Source organism: Anoplopoma fimbria, chromosome 12 (genome assembly GCF_027596085.1).
Source record: "Anoplopoma fimbria isolate UVic2021 breed Golden Eagle Sablefish chromosome 12, Afim_UVic_2022, whole genome shotgun sequence".
NCBI classification, from domain to species: Eukaryota; Metazoa; Chordata; class Actinopteri; order Perciformes; family Anoplopomatidae; genus Anoplopoma; species Anoplopoma fimbria.
In genome coordinates this window covers 1,616,288-1,637,150 of record NC_072460.1, presented here as the reverse complement: position 1 = coordinate 1,637,150, position 20,863 = coordinate 1,616,288, and the positions used below count along the sequence as shown (strand labels likewise).

Below are 20,863 nucleotides of genomic sequence, written 5' to 3'. Positions count from 1 at the left end.
ATGATTTTATTCTGGGGGAGGCATAGCCTTTTTTTTTTTTTTTTTTATACAAGTACCATTTCCTTCATTTAGTGTTATGTTTGTGGAGGTGTGGTATGGTATCATCTTTAATCGTTTTGTGAGCACGCCCTTCTTAAATACAGTCTAAGGAGCACCACATGTCAAATATAGTGATCCTGCTGTTAATTAAAGTCATATAAGCCAGCGGTTTAAAGGCTGTTGAGTGTTTGATTGGTTTGTTTGTGCTCTCTGGTCTCGGCATGGGATTCTCTTCCAAATTTGAACTACATTGTGATCTGTTGATGCTCTTCTGACTCCGAGTGTCAGTATATGGATTTATTTTTGTTGCTCCAGCACATTTTAGCTACACATTCCTAATGTGTATCTTTTAAACTACCAGACTGCTTGTTGTGCTTGTTATGAGTTTGTATAACACTGGGTTAATTCATTCTAATCCTCCACATCTCAGCTGAGCAGGTCAGGGAATGTACTCCTTCAAAACTCTGGTAAATGTTGACTATGACTCCCGCCCTCCACCCTGGCATGTAACCAGCTATTGTTGGGTGTTCCAATTCCTGAATCTAGCTGACTTGAGTGAATTGTGGGAACTGGCAGCCATGGCGGTCTCTGGACAAAATGGTCGCTGTCCCTTTGCCTGATTACTCTGGTTCACATGAGCTAAAAGCTGTCTCTCCCTCCCATCTCAGGTGAGACTGAAAGCAGCACCGGCTTTGGTCCTCCTCCTCCTCGCCTTACTGCGCCTGTCAGGGCTGCTGGACAGCTGTGCTGACCTGGCTGCATACAGCTTTGGCGCCCTGTCCGGCTGGGTCTACCTGCGCTTCTACCAGAGGCACAGCCGGGGCCGCGGAGACATGTCGGACCATTTTGCCTTCGCTAGTTTCTTCCCTGAGGCGCTGCAGCCGGTCGTGGGCCTGCTGGCGGGGCTGGTCCACTCTGCCCTTGTGAAGGTGAAGGTGTGCAGGAAGATGGTGAAGAGGTACGACGTAGGGGCCCCGTCCTCCATAACCATCAGCCTACCAGGGACGGACCCCCAGGATGCAGAGAGGAGAAGGTGAGTCAGAGCGAAAAAAGAGTTAAACATTTACACGTGCATGCTTGTTCAGGGTCCATGTGGATCCGTTAAAAGTCTTCATTGAATTTAATTCATACAAATATGTAGCATAATTAGTGTTAAATAATCTGAGGTGTGGTACAAGGCAATGCATAAGAGAAGTTTTTTTATGCAAACCGTTTTTTAAACTCAAACGCAGTTGAATCCCACATCCAAGGTGAGAAACACTAAATCTGCTAGAAAACTCTATAACGAGGGCCAGGTGTTTATTTCTTAAAAGAATCAGCAGCTGAGAAAACAAGATCCATTGACTTCCTACTTCTCAAAGTATCCGTGATACCACATAATGTTCGGCAGCAAAATATTGTTCAATTAAATGAAACCACTGTCTTTAGAAACCCATTAAAATGTCCAGAATCCATGCAAGTATCTGTGAGTGAAATACACAATTTACACAGACCCATCTGGTAAAATAAATACTCCAGGCGGACACGAGGAACAGAAACAATGTCGTTTTTAGTTTTATTTATTGAAGCGAGGTTTGCTGAGCCTCGGCGCTCTCTTCCTACATACGGTTAACTCATGACTCGGCTCTACAGCACTCTCCAGCTGTCAGGTGTGTTTTTCTTCCTGTGTCATTGCCTGGTAGACACACAGTTGAACATGTGAAGCAACTTCTCAGTTAGCAAACAAGTATAATTACATTTTTATCCAGAAACTGGTTGAACTTGATTATGTTTTGGTCTGCATCACTACTCATTACATCACGACACGTTAAATATGGCTTCCTACTGAATTTAGCTAAGGCCTCTTTAAATGCTTGATTTTGATTAGCTGGTGATGAGAGGTGTGCTGAATGGGAAATGAACCTCACGGTGATGATTCAAATAGTAATTGGTACTTCTCCAGCATAAATGAGGAGTTTTAATCAACAAATGACATCATTAAATTGTATAATTGCCTGTTCTTCTTCTGATTGCCTGTATTAAAAGACAGTATAAGCTAAGAAGTGTGATATTTCCCTAGTTTTTTTACTACCAAAAAAAAAAGTATCAGTTGGTTCTAAAAAATAATTTCTCTTGCTGTTGGAAACCGCTTGATCATCTCAGTGAAAAATGTTCCGTTAATCATCACATTCCATTTGAACATTGTCAATGTCAGCATGCTTCAGCTCTGCTGCCACGTTTCAGAGCTGAGGCATCAGTTTGTTCTTTTTCAACTGAAAGACAAGAGACCCTTTAAGATAGGGTTTGTAATCTTGAGAAACTAGCAAGATTACGCTTCATTTTTGAAATTATCGATCTGAAATATCACAGCTCAGTGTTGCCAACCCAAGTAGCTGGAAGCACTAGCTCCTTAAGTTGCTAAATCTAGCATTGAAGTCGCCAAGTTGGCAACACAGACTTCAGGCTTCCCTCCAAAGCCACTCCCCCAAAATTATCATTCTGAAGATGACCCTTCCAGTCATCACATTTGGGCAAAAGAAACTGATTCGATGGGCTTATTACAGCCACAGATACAGAGCCTCTTATTCATTGATTGCGCTCAGGATGTATTTCAACAAAACTGTCAGATATCTGTTATTACATCTGTTGCAGTACAATATACTGAGCCATTGCCCTTAAGCAAGGCACTCAACCTTCAAAACAGCTCAAATAGTGCTGCACTTTTGCCCACCCTCTGCTCTTGACAAAAGTTCTCTTTTCTTTTTTTACTTGTTTCATGCAAATGTTGAAGCACAGTGATGCCTTTGAAGCATTAGATCACATCTGCACATCGTTCTCAGATAAACTAACAACATCTGTCCTTCTCTCTTCCCTTCAGACAACTGGCCCTCAAGGCTCTGAACGAGCGTCTGAAGCGGGTGGAGGACCATACTGCCTGGCCCAGCATGGACGACGAGGAGGACGACGAGGAGGACGAGGTCAGAACCGACACACAGCTGCTCCTCCCGGGTGGACGTGACCCCTCCTCCTCCTCCACGACGAGACCAGCAGGGGGGCCCGCCGGCGCCTCGCTCTCCTCCACCTCCTCATCCTCAATGTCACAGAGCAGCGGAGGGCCATCCACGGGCGGAGCGCAACACCCAGAGTCCAGCATTATCAGCTTCGAGGATGCCCCTTCTAGGTCGTAACAAACGGAACACACGTATGCAGACAGGCACTCTCAGTTGGGCGTCACCGGCAGGTTTACTAGTGTAATCAGCGTCCCTGACTTCTACAAATATGTGACAGTGAGTAGATATACGCTCGATATCACGCGCGGCGACACAAGCAACATGTTTGACCAGTTCGTACACACGACCGTGCCCTCACAAACACACTGTCAATGTCATCATGAAGGCCAAAGGATGTTCAGACACGGTTTTAAATGCTCAGTGAAGTTGAGCAAACTGGACACGCAATTCTTCTCCTCCTTCCTGCATACGAACGCAAGTCAACCAGAAATTCTGTCTTGTCTGGAATTGATCCAAGCTTCGCAGTAGCTCGGTCCACTGCTTCATGTGTCTCTTTCTCTTGCTTTCTAAATAAACAACAAAATGGGTGTACAATAGCCCTTTTTATAAGTCTTTTTTTGGTGCGGCCGTAGTGGTTCTCTGATCACCTGCCACAAGAACGCCGTCAGTGATGGAGACTCGTGCTGAATTCTCCCGCCGGTTTGAAAAGCGCTGCAAAACGGCTGAAGGTGACATTTGCTTTTAGTTCTTGATATTGAACCTGGTGTCTAAAGGAGGAAGTATGAAGTCAGCAGAGGTGCTGGACCAGAGGAAGCTGATGCAGGTCTGTCCTGATGGTAAACTGTGATACAAAACTTCAAGATTTGAAGAGGTTCCTGGTGAAGAGAATTTCCAGACTATTTTCATTTGCTGTCTGGTGTCTCTGGAACAACAGGCAGAGAAACAGACCGTTTATCCTTTTCTTTTAACCCCATTTGTCATTCAATGGAGAACAATTCTGTATTTTTTCTTCTTCTGGGTCTGTTCATGACTATACAAAATTATAAAATACACACCTTTATGTTTCTGTGCACCTTAACGGCGTTCATGCACACACATTTGTGTCTGATTCTTGTTTTACGAGTTATGAGTTGATTCAAATTTTTAGGTTATAATATTAAGCCTACTCCAGGAGCATCATCCTGTAAGAGCTGTTCAATTATCTGGGTGCATGGGATACAGAGAGGTTAAGTCACTCGGCACCTTGACAAATACAGAGAAGGGTAGAGAATAGGCTTCTTTTTTTTTTTGTCTCAGTTGCAGATTCATAGTTTGTACCTGTGCTCTGCCAGTCTGCCCTGATGTGATGCATCTCAGCCTCCTGAGGATGAATGACTCCACAGACAGTGGACGCCTGCATCGATTAGTAATCAGCCTGGAGAATGTTTCCCAGTCACATCCTTTGCACTTGTACCATCGTTCATTTCTTCACTCACAATGCCAAGTAAGACCAAGGGATGAATCATTTTTCTTTGAAGGTTGATCGGAAGCTAGATTGTTTCAAAATGCCTCATGAATTCTATGCAGACCAAAAGGTCAGTGATTCATTCATTTTTCATCTTGTAATGATCAAATCATTGAATTTCCAAATTCCCACCTGTCCTTGTTGATGTCAGATGTTGCAATAACAGTGAGGACAAATTGATAAAAACATTTTTTTTTATCAGGTAGAAAATGTTTCCAAATTAAAGGAGAATTTCCAAATAATTAAGAAGGTGAACCACCACTTCATCTGCACATAATAAACAAGGAGCATAGAGTACATGACGTGATGCTCACCAGTCTTCCTGGGACAACAGAGCCGGTAGATTATGCTGAAGGTTGTTGTGTCTTTATATGTGGGCAATGCTTTATTTCACAAACCATCTTGGAAAAACAAAAAAAAGCTGATCGATCACTCCAGTTTGGGTTTCGATACTCAGTACTTCAGCAGGAAAAAGAGTTTGAAACCTAGAAACTACACAAAATGTTTGAATTAAAGAATTACGTTTTTAGATGTTTAATTAAAATATAAAAAAAATCCTGTCTTTCATATTTAATAATCTGATATTTGTTGTGTGAAGAACAATGTTGCAGTGGCCATGCTGATCGCTTTATCTGTCACTGACCGTATTGACAAACTAATCAGATGTAACAGAAGGCAGAGTGGCTGGTTTTGGCCTCTCGTACCCGCGTTCATTAACAGGAGGAGAAGTCTCCTCCTGTGTCCTCCCAGACGTGTTCTGTGGTGATTCAGTGTGATTCGGGGTTTGAATATGTTCCAAAAGTGAGCAAAGACACAGCAAAGTATGTTTACAGTTTACCAACAACCTTATTTAATATCCAGGAAAGGCTACGTATATATTTAAAACACATATGTTCTGTGTGTGGGGAAAGGTGGAATACGGCAAATGGAAAGAAAGAAAATGGAAAATACAGAGTTCTAAAAGCCTTGATTAGTGATCAGCCTGAGGTTTAAGCCTGGACTGAAACTTAGCTGACACATTATTAATGTTCTTTTGAGGAAGAACATCACAAGATTGACTTTTTGGCAAATAGTGCCGTGTGACTTGACGTGTTGAGCGGTGACATAAGCGATAATGTCACCGGTTTGGTGACAGATGCTCCTGGGAAACATTAGCAGTCTGATATTCAAACTTGCAATGGCTTTAGTTTGTCCCTGTAGATCTCCAACCCACGGTTATGTTCCTTTATACAATGTACTGCAGATTCACATGACATATGTTTCCGTCTGGACTTTTCAGTCCAGGCAATGATTAACAGCCACTTTTTTTCACCAGATGGAAATGTTTTATGTATGGGAAGTGATAAGCCATATTAGAGTGATGACGTTCTGTGTGTTCTGTCCTCTGTTTCTCCTGCTCCCTTCTGCTCATTTCCCAGTGTTCTTATTTTTCTCAAGGAGATGTTTGTGTTGGATGAGTGGGGCTATTCTTTGATTAAATATGTCAAATCAAGCTTGAGACTGTAGTCAAATATCTGAACTCTCAAAACGCCTTCTACCATCAAAGACATTCACGGTAGCAATGGAGGAAGAAAAGTGTCAAAACAAACCAGTACATGCAGTAGTAACAGATGGTCACGGAGCAATCGGTGTGAACCTCATACCAATTTTAATTGCATGTTACTCTTCCCTCAGCTGCTGACTCGGCTTGACTCAGCCGTGCAGCAAAACACATTCTAACATGGCTGCCTGAAGATAAGCGTGAAGTTGTGCAATTTGATCAGTGAGTCTGCGTAGGAATGTCGTAGTCGTCAGTCGGAGGTTACAGATTGAGCCTGGCCAAACCTCCATTCATTCTTCATCTGTGTTCCCTTTGTTTTGTCCTGTTTTTATATGTGTTGTGACTCCTGACAGAGAAGAGACTAATGAAACACACACAGTTGGTGTTGACTAGGAGAGCTGAAGGTGAGGAGTATAAATGGTATGACTGTCAGTGGACACGCCCTGTTAGTCAATGAACAAGCACTTGATTGTAATATGTCTCCATACAGGGTTCATACGTGTTTGGTCCTGTACACCAGTAGCTTGTCATTATCAGAGTCCCACCACAGGCAGGTTGGCTATATTCAAACCTCAGAAGCTGCTTTACCCAAACAATTAGATTTTCCCTGTTTGGTTTCCTGTCAAAGTGACCAAAGGAAGTCCAGTTTCTCTTCCCAGTCTTTGTGTAAACTGGAATTAATAGAATGTTAATGTGATTAGGAGAAAAAGGTCTCTTTGACAATTCAAAATGTTAAAGTTGATTATTTACCAGTCTTCATCTGCAGGTAAAAATCGACCGCCAGAAATGATGGGAATTTTTTGTCAAGTCAACGTGACTACATCAAAGTCATCAGTCGTATGGTTTGATTTTGAGTTGTGAAGGTTATCCATGTATTTCTAATAGCTTGACATCCTAAAATCTGATTGTTTGGTGAAGTAGTTTGTTTCTTTCCTGCCCTAAAACGATGGACAGATTACAGAAGCGACTGCTCTGTTTTTGTGTGCTGCTAGCAAAGAAGGTCATTTACGGCAATGGTTTCCTTAAAAACAAACACAGATATAAAGACTTATCTGTCCCTACTTTTGCACCAACAGATCTTGTTCATACTAATGACAGTCTCTCTCTCTCTCTCTCTCTCTCTCTCTCTCTCTCTCTCTCTCCCTCCCTCTGCACTGTGGCAGTTGCACAGACTTTTCTGTTTTAGTTTTCAGATATATTTCTTTATCTCTATATGAAATAAAAGACGATTGTATTAAATTAAAACGAGTGTTTCAGTCTTTGTGGTATTTGCTCCTCTGCTGTGGGTGTACATGTGATTGTACTTACGGGGTGGGCTAGATAGTGGTGAGGTGGTTCAGTGGTTTGACCTCGAACATCCAACTACAACCATGAACCCTACTGACTCAGTGTTCCATCAGATCCTGAATGTTTCTAAAATTAGCATACCAACATGTAATTTGACAGAGACTCTCGGTTTTGTGGTTATATTAGACACACATTTTCCTGATATTTATAGACGGGATTACAGCTAGCTGGCCGATGAGTGAGTCTCTTTCTGACATGCAGGGTGTTGCACCAGAGACTTCTACAGTATTATGGTTTAACACAATGATTGAGAGGGTTAGAGAGAGTGCTGGGATAACCAACTGAAGGAAAGTGCACTTTAATGTCAAGAAATACTGTAAAAGACTCTATTATTGAGGAATACTCTGACTATGGTTGCGATACAAATACCAATATGATACCCTTAAAAAGACCTCTTTGTACTGTCTTAACATACAGTCACAGTGACCACTTCAACATATGATCAATGCACATTTATCATCCACCAATTCCTCTGCAATTCACTGATTCTGTCAAAGGTGGTGATCATTGTATATCAGAGGACACGTATTCCAACCTAAATTAAACATAATACTGTGGGTTTTTGTAGTTATTAGTATAAAGTATTAGTTATACTGAACAATACTAAATTACCTTGTTATGACAGTGTTTGGTCAACTACTGGTCCCGAGGTCAAAAAAGAAAGCCAGCATGAACGAGAAGTCCTCAAAATGATGATACATCTGCTGAGGAAGGTCATGTACTGATCAGAAGCTTGTCCACTACTGTCTCCAGGTTAGAGTAACATGGAGCATGCTTTACCTAAACTGTCCGCCAGGTGGGGCAGTAAGTACAGACTTCCACTTGGACAGTTCACTGCTGGCTCAAAGACACTGAGAGAAACCTACAGCTTCAGTTTTGGAAAAACTCTAATTGGCTCCATTAACTCTGATTGGGGTTATAAAACAATTGACTCAAAGCTATCCTTGTCTAGGTGGGGACACAACCCATTAAATGTTAGTTATTTTTGGTTCACTTAGGTTTTAAGATTATACATTTGTAATTATCTGAAATTATTTTGGTACCTTAAATCATAGTCCTCTACTTTTGATAGTTGTATGTATGTATATATATATATATATATATATATATATATATATATATGTGTATGTGTGTACAGAACCAGTCAAAAGTTTGGACACACCTTCTCATTCAACTACGTTGAAGAATCTAAAATATAAAACATATTCTGGTTTGTTGAGCATTTGTTTGTTTACCACATAATTTAATATGTGTTCCTTTATAGTTTGGATGTCTTCAATATTAATCTACAATGTAGAAAAAAATAAAAACAAAGAAAAAAATTGAATGAGAAGATGTGTCCAAACTTTTGACTGGTACTGTATTTTATATATATATATATAATATATATATATATAGTTATATATATATATATATATATATATATATATATATATATATATATATATATATATATATATATATATATATATATATATATATATATATATATATATATATATATATAGTTATATATATATATATATATATATATATATATATATATATATATATATATATATATATATATATGTATATATATAGTTATATATATATATATTATATATATATATATATAGTATATATATAACTATATATATATATAGTTATATATAGTTATATATAGCTATATGTATATATATATATGTATATATATATATATATATATATAGTTATATAGTTATATATATATATATATATATATATATAGAGTCGGTCATATATAGTATATATGTATAGTTATATAGTTATATATATATATATATAGTATATATATATATATATATATAGTTATATAGTTATATATATACATAGTAGAGTCGGTCACTGCTCTCAGCGCTCGTCCGCGTCGTGCCCGCGCAGGTGTGGCTCTCGTGCCCGCGCCCGTCACCCCTCCCCCGCAGCTCCAGACTACAAACCCTGTCTGCGCGCTCCCGTGAGGCGGCTCATTGCAGCGGACGCAGAGGACGCAGAGGACGCAGCACCGACAGCACCGACAGACGACAGACCGCAGGTGAGCTCCTCCTCAGCCCGCTGCCCGGGCCCTGAGGCCTGAGGCCGGGCAGCTTTGTGCTGTGAGCCGTCACCAGAGAGGAGCGGGGATGCTAACGCGAGCTAGCCGCGTTAGCATCCCCGCTCCGAGGACTCCGCGCCGCTTCCGCGTTGTTTGCCGCACGCGTTTGTTTTTCTCCCGTAACGCGTTTCTGATAGAGCGGCAGAGCAGGCAGAGCGGGTCACGTGTCTGAGGGGACAGAGGGGGGGGTTAGGGTGCCCCCCCCTCTGTCCCCACTGCGGACACGAGACATCTGTTGCCTCTGTGGTGACGTCACCTCTCTGGTGACCCACCCAGTGGAAACACAGTCTGTGCACTGGGAACACTGGGAACAGTCATTGGTTCCACTGGGAACAGTCACTGGGTCCACTGGGAACAGTGACTGGTAACACTGGGAACAGTCATTGGTTCCACTGGGAACAGTCACTGGGAACAGTCACTGGGAACACTGGTTCCAGTCACTGGGAACACTGGTTCCACTGGGAACAGTCACTGGTTCCACTGGGAACAGTCACTGGTTCCACTGGGAACAGTCACTGGTTCCACTGGGAACACTAGGAACAGTCACTGGTTCCACTGGGAACAGTCACTGGGAACAGTCACTGGTTCCACTGGGAACACTGGTCCCAGTATATATATATATATATACAGTAATGGATCCTTTAGTCAGCATCACCCAGTCACTGGTTCCACTGGGAACAGTCACTGGTTCCACTGGGAACAGTGGAACCAGTGACTGGGTGATGCTGACTAAAGGATCCATTACTGTGTGTATATATATATATTATATCTCTCTATATATATATCTATGTATATACATATATCTATAGATAGATATCTATTGATCACTGTTATTGATGATGTGAGAGGTTGTTTTCATGCAATAGTAAATATAAGTTAGATCAATGGTCAAAATCTCCTAATTTAACTTAGTTGCAAAAGTAAATACATTTCTCATGCTTTCACTGTCAACATGAGGGTTTTATCCAATCATACTTGCGTACTAATCTTTTTGTGATATATATTGTTGTTTATTGCTCTTCCCAGATAAAGTAAAGACGGCGTAATAGCATCTAGTCCATCAGAATATACTATTTATTTATGTGCAGCACCCACTATCACCCCTGACGCTGTTAACTAACATTATATCCTCATTATTATTATTATTATTATTATTATTATTATATATAGTCTTAATGCTCCACTTATTTAAGCAGTCCTTTGTTATGCCTATAAGGATTAGACTGTGTGTTGTGAAATGATTGTGCTTATTGACGAGGATCTTTTTTAGGCTTGGCTTTGATTACCACAAACGTGGCACAATAGATCTCCATTTAGTTTTACTTCTGAATTGTTTTTATTATAAGATAAGATAAGATAATCCTTTATTAGTCCCGCGGCGGGGGAATGTACAGGATTACAGCAGCAGAGATAAAGTGCAGACAAGGTACAAAACAAGTGTTTTAAAAGTAAGTAAGAAAAATAGAAAATCCACAATAACTAAAATTAAATCTTATAAATACAGAGAGAATAATTATAGTTATAGTATTGCCTGTTCCTTTCACAGTAATGGGTTAATTCACATTTTTGCCGCCCACATAAATGCACGTCTGGTGGCAGAGGAAAAACACCTGCCAAGCTTCTGAGAGAAACTGAAATATTCATCATTCGACAGTCCGTCAACCAACGCTAAGCTGGGGCAAATGTTCCTCTCTGAAGACTGCGTGGGGTATTTCCTGCCGTACACACACACACACACACACACACACACACACACACACACACACACACACACACACACACACACACACACACACACACACACATGCACACACAGGCCTTTTGATGCAACTGTTGCCTGTGTGGGGTTTTCTAAAGGACATGCTGATGAATCATCACGCACACAGTACCCATTTTAATAATGCATCTTAAAGCTGTGTCATACGAGGAAGCAATGCAACACGAACACCGTTTCAGCGTAATCGCAGCAGAATAGTTTTGTGTTGATGATGAAACCTGCTTGTGTGGATGCAGGAGCGGGTTTGACTGGCAGGTCTGCTGTCTGTCGTAGTTTGATTGAATGACAGCTTACAGGATCCTGAAACATCTCCACGGGACACATGATTGAAAGACAAAACGTATCAAACGGCTTTTGAAAATCTGTGTGACTTATTCAGTTGCGTCGCTACAGAGCGGCTTTGTCCAGCAGTTTGTTTTATCAAAGTCAGGGGATGAAGTGAATCACAAAAACGACAGGAAGGATTCCCCTTCTGCCTGTTGTCCTTCTATTGTCATTGACTTTATACCACAGGAGTGTTCCCTGTTCTCTCTGCATCCATCCTACTCTGTTCATGTGATTTCCCCCCCCATCTTAGTACCAGACGTGCACTTCATTTGTTGTTACTGTGACCTTCAGCATAGCCGGCATAAACAGCCTTTTACTTTGAATCCACCCCATTTCCATCCAGTTGTTTTGTATAATCTCCTGTCAGTCTTTCCCTGCACTAGCTGGTGCGTTTAGCATCGAGTCAGTAGTTTTAATGTTCTGCTCATATTGGGCCGGTACAGGACTGGATGATTTGGCCAATAAAGGAAATCTTGGATGTTTTTTTTCCTTTTACAGGAAAGCCTATTTAAAGCAGTGAAACAAAAGAAACTACAGAGTTAATGTGAGATATTTGTGGCATGAGACGAGAGTTCAGACACAACAGTCTCCATGTGCTTAATGGAGATTTTCCTGTTGTGTTGCCTTTATGCACACTGTGCCGCTCCTGTTGTTGTGTCTTGTTTCAATGTGCCCCGTTAAGTGTTTCCTGCCTTTTTTGAAGCCGGGAAATGGTTTAGATACTGTATATATTTATAGATGGTTATAGTCTGATAGTGTCATTGATAACTAGATGCTGCTCTATATCACTGATTTCAAGACTCCTGATAAGCTGCTCTGAATGAATAATTGGTGGCTTTAATGACTTGCTTATAGGCGCCTAGACAGCATTTGTTGAAAGGAGGGCACATTGTTGTTTACCCAGTTTACCCGCTGGTCAAACGTTTCAAGCATTGACCGTACAGACACCTCGAGGCTACAGCTGCCCCCATTTTTGTCTTTTCCTTTTTCCTTAAGTCATGGAATGAATGGTCTAATCTTTTTTGACACTGCTGTCCTACTTAGAGTATTCATCTACCATTTCTAGAAAGCATGCAGCACCTCACTGTGCTTTGGTGCTTTTTAGGGTCAGAAACTAACGGGGGAAAAGGCTGAGATGTTAAGCATAGTGTTTTTGTCTGTATTATAATTCACTTTTATAGTTACTTACTGTAACATGTGACTGCAATGGGCAACAACAGCGGGTGTCTTTTGTGGGACATGTTACTGTCCAGATGTGGTTTAGAAAAGGATTGAATATGCAGACGGATGATAAAGAACGTTTAGGCAGCACACAGTTAACCGTAGCGGAAAATGCCAGTAGCATACGAACTGCTGAATGGACAAAAAAAAGGGGAAGCGTATTCAAGGGTACGGAAGACAGACTGGTGCAAGACACCATCTTCTCATGCAAAGCACATTCGAGATTTAAACACATTTTAGCAGTGAAGTTAAAAACCCTTGATGTCCCAGGTATCTTTTCAAAGGGGCAGAAGTGACACAGGGAAGGGAATTGAACCTTTAACCTTGGCTTTAGTTACACTTCCAGGAACACTGCGGCTCAAAACAGCTGATGAATTCAGAAAGCGCAGCAGAGGTGTCGGGAGTTTGCCCTCTATCACGCCTACGTCTGACTCACTGTGATGGCGATAGCAGAAATGTAGAGAAATGTGATTGACACCGCACAGTGCTGCACCTCTTCAGACCAAGGAGCAAATAACCCATCAGTGATATGATTTATTACCCTCTCTATATTGGGTCCAGTTGTCCTTGTGCAGTTAGTGAGTACATGGACTGTGTTAGTGTAAAAGGCTTCTCTGCTGCAGTGCCACCATGACAGATGAGGTGTATAAAGTGGCCTTTTGTACACAGTTACTGTTCCTGTATAAAGGGAAACATCTGTTGTATGTTGTGGTTGTTGGTGAAAACAACTGAGGGGAATTTAATATTTGTAAAGACTTCACAACATTTAGACCGAGTTCCTGTGTTGGTGACTTTCTGTAAAGTGGCATTTCCCAATATGGAGCGATCCAAGATGCTCTCAGCCAATGGCACGAGGCTACATGACACCCATTTCCCCCAACTTCCCTTAACTCTGTTGGGCAAGATGGTTCTCTCACTCCAACACTGACGCATCTGTTGGGCCTTTTACTGTCATGATTTAGTGGAACCTCGGCTACATTGAACTAGTCGCCCTTGCGATGTGCCGTAATACCGCCTTTGTGTTGACGCCTGTATGTTGTGTAAGGATGACAGGATGTGCACAGAAATGTTGTGCAATCTTAACACAGCACCATCTCCCCATGTAGTCTACCCTGATGGTTGTATTCTTAATCATCATAAATCATTTTAACACAATTGATAATAGCATTTAAGATATTTAGTTATTATTTATGAATTGCTATCATTGTAGAGAAAGTGACGTAAAAAAAATATACATTTCTTGAAAGAAATATCAGGCTCGCACAAGCTTGCTCATTTTTTCAGCCTTTATTTATGCAGCCTTTACCTTATTTAATAAAATGGTGTGTAGGACATAGAAATGGAATATCAGTGCTAAACGTTACAAGATGTTTTTATGCGTTTAGTTTTCCATTAATACTCTGCTCCCAGAAGACCACACATACAAAACAATGATAATATATATCTGTGCAATATAGAAAGTCTGTGCAATCTACTGTGCAATACTTAAATTATTCTGTCTGATTATATTTTAGTTATTGTGTAGTTTTTACTTATTGTTATTCTTTACTGTGTGATTACTTATTTATAATACTTGTTTTGATCTTGTTTTTACTTTGTCTCTTGTTTGCACCGTCCTCTCTGCTGCTGTAATCCAGCAAATGTCCCCGCTGTGGGATTAATAAAGGATTACCTTATTATATTTTATACATACGGTCCTCTGCTTTTTTGGCTAACAAGCCAGTTCAAGGAAATTACATACATCACAAATGTTAAGACCATAACAGATTCCATTTATCGCTTTACAATCCCCTGAGACACTCTGAATGTCAGGTCGATCGCACCTTTTTACAGTTCTGTGGTTAAATGTGTCATGTATAGTGTTGCATGGTGTAACTAAGCAACACTTCTCAACACAGTCTTACTTTCATCCCACGTATGTTGCACGTTATGTATTCGCCAGGAGGATCGTTTGATTGGTTTCCTTTGTTTGTCTTTGACTCTGTGTGTATTGATCAAATCCTCCTCTTCCTCTGTGTCTTCCTCCAGGGATGGCAGCCATCCGTAAGAAGCTGGTGATAGTGGGGGATGGAGCTTGTGGCAAGACCTGCCTTCTGATCGTCTTCAGCAAGGACCAGTTCCCTGAAGTCTACGTCCCCACTGTGTTCGAGAACTACGTAGCCGACATAGAGGTGGATGGCAAACAGGTGAGGCAATGGCAGTGATTCTGTATCAAAAGTATCTCTCTGTCCTTAATCATTTTCATATGAATAAACTTCTCATAAACTTTTTATGTTACGGTCCTCACACCATTTAACGTTATGTCCAAGTGGTGCCTCGGGGTAGCAAGGTGTCTTATTTATTTTATTCTAGAGCGGTGAATACACGTCCTATGTGGACACAGATGGACAAATTGATGATAAAGTTCCTTCCTGATTGACACAAACCTTTCATATCCCACAGAACCGGCACATTTTAGGCTTAGGACTGTCTTCCATACTTGTAAAAATTTGGAATTTGTAAAATAAATTCCATCTGGAGTGAGACTTCCAGGTTCTGTATGTATGGCGCTCTGGATAACTGCAACACCCAGCCCCACTCATCAGTCACACACCCACATGTCCTGACCTCATTCTGGGTTAATGGGATTGTGGGACGTTGCGTCTTTATTGGCTGTTTGATTCCTAGCCCTCTGTGCTGCTGAGGAGAACGCTGGCTACTTCTTGTTAAGTGTCACACTTTCCCAAATGTGGTTTGCTTTCCCGATTTAGCTTTTCCGTCTGCTCGCTCAGAGAGGTTTCTATACGTCACGTATGTGTGCCAGAGTGTTCAGTGAGCGTGAATTAATACAGAATTGGTGTGCAGGTGGTAATTCAAATTAGACACTAGTATGAAATGACTCAGACTTTAAAAAAGGGTCATTGGTTTGTTAATTAAATAAGATCCTATATCTGTTTATAAAATAGGGCCACTTTTAGGAACATTTTAGCAGCATTACAGAGGGATTTTGAAAGGTTTCCTTCTTAAACTCATTAGTTTTGCTATTGTGATGTATTAATGTATTTCTAGTCCTGCTCAGGGTGAGGCTGGCTTGTTTATTATCTGGTGTTTTTTTTGTTGCCGACTTCAATGTTGAAGTTGTGCTGATCAGGATGGTCATGGTGTATTAACTTCTCTCCCTCCCTTTGTCCTTCCCTCCTCCCTGGATGTGTGTGTCAGGTGGAGTTGGCGCTCTGGGATACTGCGGGTCAAGAGGACTATGACAGACTGAGACCTCTCTCCTATCCAGACACCGACGTCATCCTCATGTGCTTCTCCATAGACAGCCCTGACAGCTTGGGTGAGTACAAACCACACACAGACAAATATTCATGCATGACATAAAGTCCCCCACCCCCCCATCTTTCCGTTTTCATTGGAACTTATTTCTGGGGTCTGTATGTGGTTAGTTCGTCCTGTTGCGACTTCATACCACTGAACTGATACATTTGCACTGACACAGCTACACAAACAGACCCGCTGTAAAACAACAAGTCATGCCTTTTCTGTCCTGATTATGAACAACACTTCTGTGATCACATGGATTTGCATAAAATGAGGTGATAAAAGCTGCAGATAATTAAAGTGCTAGGCATGAATCATAAGGGATTAAATGAGAGGAAGTTACAGATGTAACAAAACAAAGGCTTATTGTGCCAACGCTTGTAATTTCAGATTGCTTTACGTGGCCGTTCCTCAGACGTGTCTGTTTAAAGCAGTGTTTCTGCTGACCAAGCCTGGCAGATTTCTTTTCACACTTCATGCTCAGTTAAGATACAGAGGCTCTTTGTGATTTTTCTTCTTTGTCTTCACAAGCAGAATTAGTTTTGCAGTGACTCACATTTTAAATTAAATCAGTTTGTAAATGTTGGATGAATCGTTGTTTAACGCATTTAAAGATAATTGCTGCACCATCAAAGGTCTTTATGCAAGAGTTTCATTCAGCTTTACAATGTGGGTTGCAAAAGAAATGGCACCAGCCTGTCCTATAAGTTTGTGGGATTCTTTAAGTAGTTATTAGCATTTCCTGTGTTGTGAATGAGACGTACACAGAGAGGCACAAAAAGATAAAAGGATGGTCTTAGTGTGTAAACACAACACTAGAAACTTGTTTTAAAGTTCTGTCACTTTTTCCTTTAATTGAGCTTTGGTGGCTTCCTGTCACTAGAAAATGTATTCAACAACTGGAGAAAAAAATGTAATATAGTAAAGATCCATCACCTCTACTGCAATATGGCTCTGCATTGAATATCGGTCTGACAACCAAATTTACCTAGGCATGCACACACAAAATAAAATGATCAATGATTATTGCTTACTTATCGTTATTCTTTTTATAGAAAACATTCCAGAGAAGTGGACCCCAGAGGTTAAACACTTCTGTCCCAACGTTCCCATTATCCTGGTTGGAAACAAGAAAGACCTGCGCAATGATGAGCACACACGCCGAGAGCTGGCCAAGATGAAGCAGGTACTGATGTCTGGTTCTAATTACCACTTTTATTTTATTTATTAAATACCTATATGTTAACATTTTGGGTATTCTTTGTTCTTCTGCCAACCAACTGAAACGTATAATGTGGGTGTACGATGTATTTTAGGCATAAAACACAATTTCTTTGCTTTATCGAGGCAAGAGAAGAAAACATGCAGTCCTATAGTATTAAAATCTTGCAGATCATGCATGCATCTTGATTTAAAATACATCTCAACTATATCTATCATTGATGACTAAACTACAGAGCAGTTGGTAAAATGAGTAAAGATTTCAGCTCGTTTGCTTTACTAGCTGTACACTGAATGGTTTCCTAAACCAACTTCCTGCTTTTCTCTTCGTCCATCAGGAGCCGGTGAAGGCAGAGGAGGGCCGGGACATGGCCGGCAGGATTGCGGCTTTCGGTTACATGGAGTGCTCTGCTAAGACCAAGGACGGCGTGCGGGAGGTGTTCGAGATGGCCACCAGGGCGGCGCTGCAGGCCCGCCGCGGGAAGAAGAGCAATAAATGTGTCGTGCTGTAAAGCGGCTGACATATTTGGACAGTTTTCACCCTGGGCTTCTGCACCCAGCGGATAGGGCTCGAGAGGGACGGAGGGATTACTAGATGGGAGAGGGAGGGAGGGAGGGAGGGAGGGGAAGAAAAACGAGTGCAGTAAATGACTACCGCTGTAAATGACTGTTTGTTGGACTGAATTTACCCTGGGACTTGGGCTGGTGGAGAGGAACGGGTGGGGGGGGGGATGACTACCGCTGTAAAGCATTGGGCTTTTTACTGGTTTACCATCAAGTTGGGACCTTTACACCAGCTAAACGCTGGTTGATTTTGACTTTTCATCAAGCCACTTACACTGATAAAGATCTGTAGGAGATCCTGGTCTAGCTGACCCAGTAAAATTGATTAAGTTGCTGGTTAATTATGGGATGGTCCAGACTGTGTTCAGTATGGACAACAACAAAAAGGTTTATTTTCCTGCCTGGAGGACTTGACAGATTGATGGGTGCCAACAGATGGCACAGTAAATGAGTAACACTGTAGGGGGCCACAAGTGGACTAATCCAACCTGGAAGTCGGGCTGGGTTCGGTGTGGAGTTGGACAGGTAAAGGGATGGAAGACTGAAGCGTGGGTGGGACCATGATGAGACTGTATCCACCAAACCAGGGCCAAACTGTCTGTTTTCATATGCTGGGCGGGGAATTTGAACATCCCCAAAAGAAGACAAATCACAAGTAAACTGTTAATCTAGTGCTGCTCAAAATGGTGATTAAACAGGTTTGATAAACTTACAGTTTAATGAGTAAAATAAGGCATTTTGAAAAGTTTGTCCTCTTTGTGTTTGATCCACGATGTTAAACGAGTGGTCAGCTGCTGTCCGGAGCTCGGGTCTTATGTGGCGGGGAGCTGAATGTCCAGCTCAGTGCCGTTCGGTCTCTCACTGTGAGCACAGGATTATCCTCAGTGACTAACACATGGAGACCTTCTCTTACTGAACTGCAGCTTGTGCACAGTTTCACTTAAGAGAACATTTCCCCCGACGCTGTGCATCATCACATGACCTGTACTTCAAGAGGCTCTCATCGCCGCCTGTATTTAAATGTTAAACATCTTACCATGAAGTGTTGAGGACAGAGGGAAGTTTACTTACTTCCAGAGGAGCAGCATTGTGACTCACTCGGCATCGGAGCTGGACACTAAAAGGACCCGCTTTGATCAGCTGATCATTGACCGTTCTATAGACCGTATCAGTGGACGTGGCAGATTTGATTGTGGTCCCACTGGATGACAAAGGTAGTTTTCTGCCCTACATAGTACAAGCTGACTGGTCCACATAGCTGACTGCTGGTGCTCGTCTTCCCCTGGTTTTAGACCAGGACAAAGAACAAGGAGAGGAGAGTATTGTGTTTACAAGCACACCCACACTGATCTCCTTATTTGGGATGAACGACTATTCTTTTTTTTTTTTTTTTTTTTTTTTTGTGTGTAGGCATGTTAAAAGGTCAAGTGTACAATTATCCAAAAATAGTAAATGTTTGAGGAAAAGAAGGTGCCTGGGATAAAGCATTGTATCCGCCATATCTACATGTTTCATAGGTAAACTCTTGATACCTACCATCTGCTTGAAGAGTTCAACCTAAAAAGACAAACATCACACATGTGACCCTTTTTTTTTTTTTTTTTTTTTTTAATCCAGAAAACTGCATGGAAATGACAGAATTGTCAGGTTGGGCTGCTGGATAGATTTTGATCTGCGTCACTAACTAGCAGAATGATAATTAACCACCTGCTGTGTGTCATTTTCATTTTGGGGTATTTTTTTAAAGGTCTTTCCGATTCCTTAAATTGCAAAGGTGGCCCGTCATATTTGGGATTTATCAGCAACCAGCCGGCCCTGACTCTTCTGTGTGTTTCACTGGCAGATGCCGGCTCTCTTTACAGTGTTGAACCCTCCTGTTCTTCTTCCTGGCCTCCAGGGAGGAGCCTGTTCCAGAAACCTGGTCTTGTGTTGTTGTTTTTATATTTTATTTCCTGCTTTAAAAAAAAAAAAAAAAAAAGTCATAAATATGTTGTCTATCAGTATTTAAAATAGGAGAGGGAAGACTATGGGACTGCTTATGTGTCGTCGCTTTAGTTAATTCTTCTTTTGTGCTTTACCTGAATCTTTCTGGTGATTTGCGGTTGGTTGTGAGGACCCGTCAATCATCCCTGCCAAATGCTGTTGTTGGCAGTCAGGAGAAAGGCTGGCCTCTCGGCTGCCTGTCTGGAGCATCGCCGGCTCTTCTTGTTATGAACACAAACTTGGCTGAAAAGACAAAAGGAAAAAAATAATAAGTCTCCTTATTATGTACAAATCATTTTTATTTCTACTTTTATTGTACTTTTAAATCCTAATTTTTTTTGGATGCTGAAACCGTGATGTAAACAAAAGGAACAGGAAAACCAAGCTGTATGCAAAGTCTGTAAATATAAAATGTGGGTTTGTTCATACTAGACTACACACGCACAGGACTGGAAAATGTATTTGTAAACTAGCTTTGGTTTGTGTAATAAATTACTTTCTATAACACACAGCCTCTGTTCATTGAGTTCTCTGCGGGAGGAGAAGAGCTGTTAAGTCCAATCAACACACATGAAGTATCGATGTATGTGATGGATTCCTTTTCAAGAACTGAACGTGACACATCGGTCCCACATAAACGGACATATTCTGCAAAATATGAAGAATTATATAAACAGTTCAGAGTAAAAAGACTTTTGCATCCACTAATGAAATACATTAAACTGACTGGTGCAGATCATGCAACAATGAAACCCCATGGCAGCCCGTTGTGATTGATTGAGACTCAATGCAGAGCCTCATCGGATCATAAACCAGAGCACATGATGAACCACTCGATGTCATCCAGAAGCTCCCAATGTCCCAGAGCTTAAGGTCTCTAGTTTTAAGATTTCAAGCATCACACCAACAAGCTTCTCTTAAGTCCCCTGCTGCA

The 20,863-nt window shown here is 41.3% G+C and overlaps 2 protein-coding genes across 2 annotated transcripts in view; both read left to right on the top strand.

The window, feature by feature from the left end:
* The window catches only part of tmem115 (transmembrane protein 115), a 9,360-nt gene extending 2,499 nt beyond the window's left edge, over window positions 1-6,861 (top strand). Inside the window, exons 4-5 of the mRNA XM_054609908.1 lie at window positions 708-1,072; window positions 2,897-6,861. Coding sequence (XP_054465883.1) covers window positions 708-1,072; window positions 2,897-3,206 — 675 coding nt within the window. The 3' untranslated portion in view covers window positions 3,207-6,861. The remainder of the gene's footprint in view (window positions 1-707; window positions 1,073-2,896) is intronic.
* A 2,507-nt stretch (window positions 6,862-9,368) lies between these two features.
* rhoab (ras homolog gene family, member Ab) lies at window positions 9,369-20,436 on the top strand. Its single transcript, XM_054609997.1, has 5 exons — window positions 9,369-9,473; window positions 14,887-15,044; window positions 16,057-16,177; window positions 17,217-17,347; window positions 17,721-20,436. Exons 2-5 carry the CDS (start codon window positions 14,889-14,891, stop codon window positions 17,892-17,894), a joined length of 582 nt encoding a protein of 193 aa, XP_054465972.1. The 5' UTR covers window positions 9,369-9,473; window positions 14,887-14,888; the 3' UTR covers window positions 17,895-20,436.
* Window positions 20,437-20,863: the final 427 nt, after the last annotated feature.